Source organism: Copadichromis virginalis, linkage group LG6, assembly GCF_057382275.1.
Source record: "Copadichromis virginalis isolate Kocher_CV1m ecotype Utaka linkage group LG6, C_Virginalis_male_GT1.1, whole genome shotgun sequence".
NCBI lineage: Eukaryota > Metazoa > Chordata > Actinopteri > Cichliformes > Cichlidae > Copadichromis > Copadichromis virginalis.
The window spans coordinates 35,591,556-35,601,900 of NC_140623.1; the positions used below are offsets into that span (position 1 = coordinate 35,591,556).

The following is a 10,345-nucleotide window of genomic DNA, read 5'->3' on the forward strand; positions in this document are numbered from 1 at the left end:
GGGTTTACTATGCTCCACACAGGGAAGGAAGAGTTGTGAGCAAGCATTTTAATGAAGTGAAAGGACAAACATAGACAAACTGGGAATATATTGTGTGACTGTGAAACTAACTAATATAATATGTAATCTGTATGTTCATAATTTTGTTTTTTTCTTTTGAGACTGTGAGTTAACTAAAACCTATTTTAAACTTAAACCTGTCATATTAGTACAATTAGCACATTCGCTTAAAAAATCCTACAAAAATGACTACATAGCATAGAATATAATATTAAACATGTAACTAGCAACACAGACTATTATAAAATGAAACCAAACACGACACCCAGATATAACATAAATAAATAATAGCTAGTGTCGCTCCCGGAGCTGTATCCACATCCAGGAAGTAGATGTTGGGAAAGACTGCTATTATCTTCCTGACAGCTGGGAGAGTTAACTCCTTGTTTTTGACGAAGTCTGATGGTTAATTGTTAGCTAATACATAAATAGCTGTATTTATTCTGTCGGAAAGGAAACAATGGAAGTCGACTCAGGTATTTTTGAAGTTCGTGCATTACTTCAGAACATTAATTAACCCAATTTATTTCTACATTAGCTAACTAGCTAATAATGCTAGCCGCTAAAAAGTAGCTAAAAGTTTGTTGTGCTGGTGAATGATTTGACAGAGGGTCATATAACGATTACAGGAAGACCTTCAAATGAGAGCAGGAAGAGATTTTGTTTGTCTGGTTTGGCTCGAGTGTGTTTACGGTGTCGAAACTCAATTGTCGGCTCATAAAACAGTCTGCTCCCTTGGTTAGCCATTGTCTTTTCTCCTGGGAGGCAAACGTAAAAAGGAGTGTCGAATTTTAACAATGTTTTTGTTAGCTGTAGATACATATACTTGAGTTGTGACGTGATGTTATTGTTTGTATGTGTAAACTTATTATAAGGCGCAGGGTGTTAGGGACATTAGGGTAGCCAGTAGTGACCTGTTCGTATACAGTACTTATTAAAAATCTATTAAAAGCTCATAAGTGTGCACAGTTTGAAATATCAGTATCCTGTGATCTACAATTTATCATTAATTACTTTTGTGGAATGTCGAGTTTAAGGGTGCATCATTTTCTTCATTTGTATTGATTTTTATTATTATTCCCATAATATAAAACAGCTTCTTCTCAGTTTTCTGTCACTTAGAAAAGTGTTAGAAAACTCTGTCCTCCTCTCGTTCTTCTCACCACTCTCAGTCAGTGCAACCTCAATTCCCCCTTTCTCTTCCTTTCCACCATCCTCTATCACATGTTCTTGCTCACCCTGCTACACAAACTCTTACTTGAAGTATAATTTTTCAGTTTTCATCCTTTTGGGGCTCATGTCAGAGGTCAACTCTGATCATTGAGGCACAGTTTAACTCTTGCGAATAATGTAGCTATCTTTATATTTGTGAAATTTTAAATGAATCCCAACACTATAACAACAGTACCTTGAGAAGACCTGATATCAGTATGTTAAAGTATGTTAAAAATACATTAGATTAAATTAGATTTATGATATGTTCAATGTTTTGAACTTGTGACAGCCATTTTCTGTTTGTTTTACTTTGATGTTATCAAACAGAAGTCATATGGCAGTTTAAAGGTCTTGCAGATATAAACCAGGTGATTCAGTAATACGTAAAAATGGTTTCCACAGACATGCTACCAGAGGGTTTTCTAGATGTAGAAAAAGCTACATCTAACGAAACTATTGGCATGTGAATTTTTTTTCCTTTTCATTCTTTTTTATTTAGATTAAGAAGAAGTGTCAGTTCGGTATTTTAAGCCTTAAGATATACCAGCTTCCTCAAAATGCCTTGCTTGCCTAACAGCTGGCTCCACATACAGAAGCAGAATTCTACTTGATGTTAGTCTTAGTAAAGTTTCAGTTCAAGCTGCTATCGAAACAAATGATTACTTGAAATAACTTTTTGTTCTCAAGATACGAGCTCATCATGTGTCAAATAATTTGGAGGAGACCTGCTTCTGGTTATCTGGCTGTTTCTGAAATTCATGGCCACATGTTATAATGGTGTTAAGTTTAGCTTGGTAAATTTGAGAGACATCCTATATTGATTTAACGTTTTCAACAGCCTCTTAACCATTCTTAACCTGTTAGCTGTTATCTTTGCTGACCTTCCTTTTGAAAGAAATGTGTTAATGGCTGACAAGTGAACTCAGTTTACCTCCTTTGCCTCTCAATTCTTTTGTTTTAATGCCATTTCTCAATTTTGCTTTCTTGGAGAAAGACATGAGTAATGAGACTCATTAGCAGTCACCTGGAGAGAATAAAGTAACTGTGCTATAAGGTTGAGCCTCAATGTGTGTTGGACTAAACCATTTCTAAATTTGTAAGTCTGGCAGAGAGCTTCTATTATTTTTGTAATCATCCAACAGATTTATTCAGGCAGTTTAATTATGACATAATTTACATAGGGATTAAAAAATGTAAACAAAAGCATTTTTTTCATTCCTGGCTTGGAAGGGCCCCTCCTGCTGGAGCTCTAGGTAGTACTTTTCTCTCCACTGCTACAACCTATTTTTTAAATGGTGTTGATGAGCATTTTTTTTAGCCTTTCTGGAGTTTTTTTTTTTTTTTTCATGGTTTAAATTTTATCTTTAGTCACTATGTTAATATCAGTTTGTTCTCATTTCTTTTGTCATGGTGTGTGGTGGTCCTTTGATAAAACTGAATATATGGAGAGAAAAAAATAAAAAGCAAACTTGTCTAAGAGAATTCAGACTGTGCTGAAGAATAAAGGTGGTCAAATGAAATGTTGACTTTCAAGCTGCATTGTATTTGTACAGTACAGCTGTACAAATATAGCATTTTTACGCTATTTCTATGCATGATTGCACTTGTCAGTAGATCTCTGCACTTATTTCTCAATTTCATAGCAAAACATGAAGAAATGAGGGATGGTTTGTGTCTTTTGCATGGTGATGTAGTTATTATCTCAACTTGAATCCAACTTGAGTCTGCAAATAAAAAAAAGTTTAATTTATGCAAATCTCAGACAACATATACATCCTTAGAAATATATCTGTGCTAGCCCAATATCAAGTGAATCGTGTAGCTGTCCATATTTTTATGTGGACGTGAATGGATTGGATGGATGGATGGATGGATGGGTTGATCCTGATTTGAAGTGACTGTTGTGAAAATGCAGGGGTAATTAGCTCAGTGTTAAACACAGTCATATTACTTTGTATTATGTATATTTCATCGAGTTTTGTTTTCTGTACAGATGCAATATTAGCATCTGTTCCAGAAGAGCAAAAATAAATGTCATGTAAGAAACATTACTTTGTTTGTCTTTTCAAGTGTTTGTCACTGATCACAGTGGGCGAATCAGCAGTAACCCTCTGCTGGACCAGCTCCCCAGTTACCAGTCCCTGCTGTACCGCAGGAAGTCGTCAACTGTTGGCTCCAAACAAAGAGGCAGCTCTAGAGCAAGGGTTGGCTCATCTGGCAGTTGGAAATGGGGTATAAACACCTTTGTAAGACAAACCGTGAAACAGAAGAGTCAGACTGAGAAGCGACACATCAGAGAACTAGCCAAGCCCATGGCTGAGAAACGCAAACAGTAGGAAACTGTAGTCTGTTATGACTTCTTTCACTAATAGCTAAATAACGTTTTTGTGTGTCAGGAGTTTATTTGACTGTTTGATGTTTTAGGAAACGGTGTGCAGAAGATGCTCAAGAGTTGAGCAGCTGGCAACAGTGGCGACAAAGCACCCGCAAGTATCTGAGGAGGATGAGAGATGAAAGCGAAGAATGGCTGAGCTCTTTGAAGCTCTGGAGGGGAGACATCCACCTAATAGAAGGTAAAAGAAAGACAAACAGATTGTCTGACAGAAATTGTTTCTTTGGTCTCAAAGACTTGTTTGGATTTCTGTTCAGATGGTGCTAATCGGTAATTATAATTTTGCTAAGACAAAGTGTACCTTTGTGTTATGTCAGACTTAAGTTCTCCCTTTTTGCCTCTTTCACTTGTCACTAGGGATGTTTGGAACAGGGATCCTGTCTTACTTCTCCTTTCTGCGCTTCCTGGTCACACTCAACTTTATCATCTTTCTGCTCATGTTCGGTTTTGTCATGTTGCCCATCATCATTGCACCCCATGTTTCAGGAAATATCACCTTCAGCCAGAATGATAGTGAGAGGATTATTTGTTTGTTTGTTTCAATTAGAAGCATATACTAAGCAAGAAAGATGAAAAAGCTTAGCTTATCTGTTATATTACAGGTTACTGCAGCGTGTATGAAAGTGGCAGTCGTCGAGGTCTTGTTAACTATCATAAGTATATTACTGATCTGCTTTCTGGTGAAGTAAGTGTTGTCACATTATTAGTCTCCTGAGAAAGAGTCCACTCTGTAGTTTCTGTACTCACCTGCTGTGCTTCATCTGCAGGGCTTTCTGGAACAGACCTATCTTTTCTACGGCTTCTACAATGTGGAAAAAATCCATTTCTCCCACATAACTTATAATTTGGCACTGGCATACCTGCTGGTCACTATAGGGTACCTCTTCCTCAGTCTTATCTGGATTGTTAAAAGGTATGAAAAAGGCAAACTCATAAGAAATAACATTTATGTGATGAGATGTGGTCTTGAGTGTTTTCTTCTTTCGAAGGTCTGCCACCGGGTTCAAACATAATCTGATTCAGGATGAGGATTGCTTTCAGAGTTTTTGCAACAAGATCTTTGCTGGCTGGGATTTCTGCATCACCAGTGAGAATGCTGCAAAGCTGAAGAAAAAGACTTTGCTCTATGAGCTGAAGGTTAGTTTATACATCAGAAGCATGATTGTAAAACTGGCTAGTCAAAACAATGGCCAGTTTACAAATTTGTTTTAAACTAATTTGAAAAAATGGGTGCTTACATGGCACCCCAGCAGCTACATACAGTTACTCTAAAGTAAAAATAAGATGTGCATTTTAATATAATCTACTTTTATGGCTTTAGGGACATTCAAGGCCCCAGTTCCCACGTGCATTACTACCGGGGTCACATGCTAATCAGCGTCATTGGTAGTCGCTTCAAATCCTCACCAGGAAGTTAAAATAAATTTATCACAGGTCCCGCCTGCTTCACAGTGCCAGCAGTTATTTAGCTTCTAACCATGTGAAGTCACTGAATGTCATTCACTCTCTATTGCCCCTGGTTGCCACATAGCTGCCAATTGTTTTCAGTGTTGATGCAGCTCTACCCTGTACCTGTGTCCTGGAGGTAGTAGTTCATATGCATGTTAGAGAGGGTGCAATACATCACTGAGAATTGCTTACACTTGTCCCTTGATGTTCCTTAAAGTAAAGTAAAAGCAAAATTTTATTTATATTGCACCTTTCAAGATAAAAATCACAAAGTGCTTCACAGAAGCTAAAACATAAAAATAAAAATCAACCAAAAGCGAGTTTAAAAAAACAACAACAAAAAAAAAAACTTCATTAGTCTTACTGATGAGTCTAAAGTAAAGAAAATTAATAATCAAACACCATCATTTTGTTGTCTTGCCTTATTTTAAAATTCATATTTTTATATCTTTAGACTGATTTGGAGGATGAGAAGATCAAGCAGAAAATAGCAGAGCGCACCCACAAAGAAAAATGTCGGCTTTACTTCATCCGTCTCATCCTGAATCTTTTCGTCATTGGTGTACTGGCTGCTTGCTTCTACTGCATTTATTTAGCCACTATCTTCTCCCAGAAAGCCCAAATGAATGACCAAAAGGTAAGACAATTTTTTTTAATATTCTTTCTCTCCACCCACTTTGATTCAACCTTTATGTAGAAATTTCTGGTAAATGTTGGCAACACAGGATAAAAGGTATTTGTTGTTTCTCCTCTTTTGCAGGTGAATTTCATAGTAGATCTCATTTTTGAGTATCTACCTTCAATTGTTATCACCTTTGCCAACTTCATTACCCCAGTACTTTTCTCTTTTATCATCAACTTTGAGGACTATTCTCCTGCTTTTGAGATCCGCTTCACTCTTATGAGGTAAAATGGAGTCTTGTGTTTTGACCTGCTTACTCATAGATGCAGATTTGAACTTGAAAGTATTTCTGATTTGCCTTCTTTCTTCCTATCCTCACAGGTGTGTCTTCATGCGGTTAACCAGTATTGTGGTTTTGCTCTTTTCTGTCTGGTCTCGGATCACTAAATGTAAAGATGATCCCTGTATTTGTGGCTACAACCACGATCTTTACCCTGTAAGTAATCCTCTTTTGCCATAATGTAATATACAGTGGTTTGCAGGGGTAGTGCCACAGGTACCAGTGTCAAACTCATTTGTATCTTTGCATTAGCTGTTATACATATGTGTTAGAATGTGAATATTACATATGTTAAGTGTAACTGCACGAATATGTGCCCATATTTTGGTCTCTTAGACTTTTAATTTAAAAAAGTATTTAAAAAAAATAGTATATTCCTAATCACCCTATAAAATACATTTCTTAAATCGTGACATGTATGTATGGTAAAATCCAGTCTCTATATCCTTGTTGCTGTTGACAGTGCTGGGAAACGCATGTGGGCCAAGAGATGTACAAACTCACCATCTTTGACTTCATTGTCATCGTTTCCGTCACCATCTTTGTGGAGTTTCCTCGAAAGTAAGACCTCATTTATCCACAGTAGAAAAAAAGTACAGTTCATCTAGTTTTGTGATCATCTCATGACATTTGAAGAGGTGTAAACATGTCACCTTCATAAAAGATTAAGAATCTCTAATGTAACAGTTAAAGGAGCTGACTTGGACTACCGTATTTTTCGATAGTGCGTTTGTAGAGTTACTGAAGTTGGACTAGCTGGTATATAATGATGTGCTACGTGATCGCTAATGACACAGCTATGTTAGCATAACATAAACACAGTGAAACTGGAGGATGAACGCTAACTTTTTTCCACTCGATAAAAGTTAACGTGAGGGTTCCTGATGGTTAGGGAGAAATGCAATCGCATGGCAGGATGCTGTAAATGCACCAAACTTCAGTCAGGAGAACAACTGAGACAATCCATCCACAATACAAGGTTAGTCATTAATATACTGCAACAACATGGGAATAGAGCAGCTGTGAGAGAATTCAGCATTAATGAATCAGAATCAGAATACTTTATTCATCCCGAGGGAAATTAGGGTTACAGCAGGCAGCACGCTAATGGCGCATGCGCACTTACAAAGGAACCTTCTGACCAACTTTACACATACTTCACATTGGGCAGACATGTCAGAAAGGTAGGCTGATAGGAAAAAACAACGAAAAAACACTACATGAGGTAAGAGGAGGAGGAAAAAAAAACTCCACTCAGACTGAGCTCCTAGTGGGAGAACAGTTTGATAACAGAAAAAACACCTCAGCACAAAAGCACATGACTATCAATATACCATAGAAACACAAGACAAGCAACAGGGGCGGGTAAAGGGTAAGAGAGAGAATCAATGAGAATCAATGGTACGGAAGTGGAGGAAGAAAGAGGAATGAGTTGAGTCAAGTTTGACTTGTTTTGTTTCGCTTAATGCGCCCTATAATCCGGTGCGCCTTATGTATGAAAACAGATCCATTCATCGACAGTGCGCCTTATAATCCGGTGCACTTTATGGTCTGAAAAATATGGTAGTTTTAGTGTTAGCTTAGTTAGTCTAAATAAATGTAGCTAAAATTATTCTGTCACTGAAGGCTTTGTTTTCTCTGATTATTTCTGCTTTAGTCATTTTTGTCCTTCTTGTTCTATCCTACCCAGACTGCTTCTGAGGTACAGTAATTCTGCCCTGGCTAAATGGATGAGCCAACAGGAATTTTCTATTCCTCAGAATGTACTGGAGATCGTCTATGGTCAGACCATCTGCTGGATCGGCACTTTCTACTGCCCACTGCTGCCTGCTATCTGCACCCTCAAATATTTCTTTATTTTTTACATCAAGAAGGTGACATTTTGGTTTGAATGCATGTAGTTTTTTTCCTTGCAAGAGTGAAGGAAAAAAGCATGAAATATTCTAGTAAGCCTCATTTGCAAATTTTTGTTTGCTAGGTATCATTAATCAAAAACTGTCGTCCAGCCACACGTCCTTTCCGAGCATCCAGCTCCAACTTCTTTTTCCTCGGCGTGCTGTTGATCGGCCTGACTCTTGCCTGTGTGCCTGTCATAGCTAGTATAGCACAGTGAGTAATGTTCATACTGTGTTCTAATTATATTTGTATAGTTTGTATGGAGCTTTAAAAGAACCTCTAGCAGAAATATTCATGCCAAAGGTCAAAATCTGGCCACTGCCATATAATTATTTTTTTCTTAATATGGATAAATATAGGAACTCTTACTTGTATGCACTCACTTATACTTCCTTTTTGTTCAGGATAAACTGTTCTCGGGCTTGTGGACCTTTTGTTAATTACGAAACCTCCTGGTACGTGGTGCCAGATACAGTTTCTCAGCTACCCAAAGGAGTCGAAAAGCTTCTTCGTGCTCTCTCTTCAGAGGCCTTTGCTGTCTCTTTCTTTGTTATCACATGGTTGGTCCTCTTATTATATATTTTCACCTTTTTAACATTGTTTTTCCTCTGCTGTAATTTTATACTTTGTTTCCATGTTTTTTCCAGTTTGGCCATGTTTTATGTGATTGCACTTGCTGGAGCACACAAGAGGGTCATTAATGAACTAAGACACCAGCTAGAAATGGTAGGTCTTATTCTCCCCCCCCCCCAAGGGAGGGAGTATGTAATTGGTTCCGTTTGTTAGAAGTCTAGTGCCCACACTTTTAAAGATATCGTTTTCAAATTTTGTGTGATTGTAGGTACAGATAACGGCTTAATTTATTGTTGGTGAAAATCTAGTCGAAGTTACACACCTTATTTTTTCAATATGTTCTGTACGATATCAGTAATAAAAACATCATAAAAAGTCAAAGTTTTATTATAGCTCTTGTCCTTCAGGGGGAGTTGCGTACTCTGAGTGTTCTTGTTATCAATTCAGTTATTGCCAAATAGAGTGTGAACTGAAATCTGTTTGTGTTAATTTGTCAATCAGGAGGGCCGCGACCGGCGTTTCCTGATCCAGAAGCTGTGCCAGGCCCAGAAGCGCTCAGGTGTGAGATCCCCACAATCCAAATTCCAACCCCGCCGCAGCAGCAGCAGAAGCAGTCCTAGCTACCACACTAGCTTCGCCACCAATTTCAGTGATGCGGTGTTCCTGGCCCATGCAGCTCCAAGCTCCTCCACTCAAGTTTAAGGCAAAGGCCTTATTTTACTGAACAAAGCAGAGGTGCATGCTTAGACAATTCTTCAATTGTCTAAGCAGACAATTGAACTTTTCAGACTAATATCTTAAATGTGTTTAATTAACTGTGAAAACACTGCATTGTAAACAAATATCCTGTTCACAGTGCTTCTGACCTTTTCAGTGGGTTTTTTTGCTGTTTGTTTGTTTGTCCAAAAAAACAGTCTGAATATTTGTGAATATATGAATTGACAATCTCAAAAATATTTTTTTCCTTTAATCAAAACTTTATTTTTGTTGAGCTGCAGAGTATTTACTTGCATGTAATCTTTTCCTTCTGAGAAGGATTTCGATTCTTTTAAACTACTGGACTTGTTTTTAAAACTTTTCTCAATCTCATGCACTTTAAATGTATTAACGCAGGGTTTTGGGGGTTTGTTTTGTTTTTTTACTACAGCTTCCTTGTTGACTTGTTTATTTGTGGGTGTTGTTGCATATGCAAATGAATATTTATGACTGTGCCTAATACATTTTGAATGAAATTACTTTTAACACTACTTTTTACTTAGTTTTAGTACCTTTTTAAAATATCTTCTGGACTGTGGGCATATTATTAACAATGTCTCTGTTCTGGGGTTGTTTGGTTTTTTTGTTTTTTTGTCAGATTTGGGTGAAAATACTCTTGTACTTTCATGATGCCTTAATTTGATTGTGGGTACTGTACATATGAAATAAATGTTTTCCTAAGTATATTTTCTCATTTAATTGTTTTAAATCTCACTCTGTCAGTCTCATCATGCAGATATTTTATGGAACAAACTGATATAAGTGAATGTGAAATACTGTTTTGAAAAGTCAAATGGTGGTAAAATCTCTGTCATGGTGCTATGACAAAAGGCAGTTCGATGATATATAAAAAGTGATAAAGGGTAATCAAGGAGAGAGTAATAATAAGATTACGAATTGGCCATTGAAAAAGTAAATGGAATAATTACAAGGCCAACACAATACGCTAACACTATAGATGAGTTAATTGGTATTTTTCTCCTCCTACTTTAAGTATAGTATTTTGCAGGGTATGATACTTCAGAATATGAAAAAGCAATGT

General features: G+C 37.1%; 1 protein-coding gene across 1 annotated transcript; it reads left to right on the forward strand.

Annotated features, from left to right (window-relative positions):
- Positions 1–368: 368 nt before the first annotated feature.
- tmc7 (transmembrane channel like 7) lies at positions 369–9,987 on the forward strand. The gene is made up of 16 exons (XM_085460187.1): positions 369–536; positions 3,346–3,607; positions 3,700–3,848; positions 4,025–4,180; positions 4,270–4,352; positions 4,435–4,580; positions 4,657–4,804; positions 5,571–5,753; positions 5,877–6,022; positions 6,120–6,234; positions 6,542–6,639; positions 7,769–7,952; positions 8,057–8,187; positions 8,379–8,534; positions 8,622–8,700; positions 9,049–9,987. Exons 1-16 carry the CDS (start codon positions 521–523, stop codon positions 9,247–9,249), a joined length of 2,253 nt encoding a protein of 750 aa, XP_085316313.1. The 5' UTR covers positions 369–520; the 3' UTR covers positions 9,250–9,987.
- Positions 9,988–10,345: the final 358 nt, after the last annotated feature.

What these genes read in the sequence shown, in the direction of transcription:
- tmc7 (XM_085460187.1), top strand. An exon ending in CTTATCTGGATTGTTAAAAG is followed by an intron (nt 4,581 to 4,656) that starts GTATGAAAAAGG and finishes CTTCTTTCGAAG; the next exon opens with GTCTGCCACCGGGTTCAAAC. An exon ending in TCTTTCTTTGTTATCACATG is followed by an intron (nt 8,535 to 8,621) that starts GTTGGTCCTCTT and finishes TGTTTTTTCCAG; the next exon opens with TTTGGCCATGTTTTATGTGA.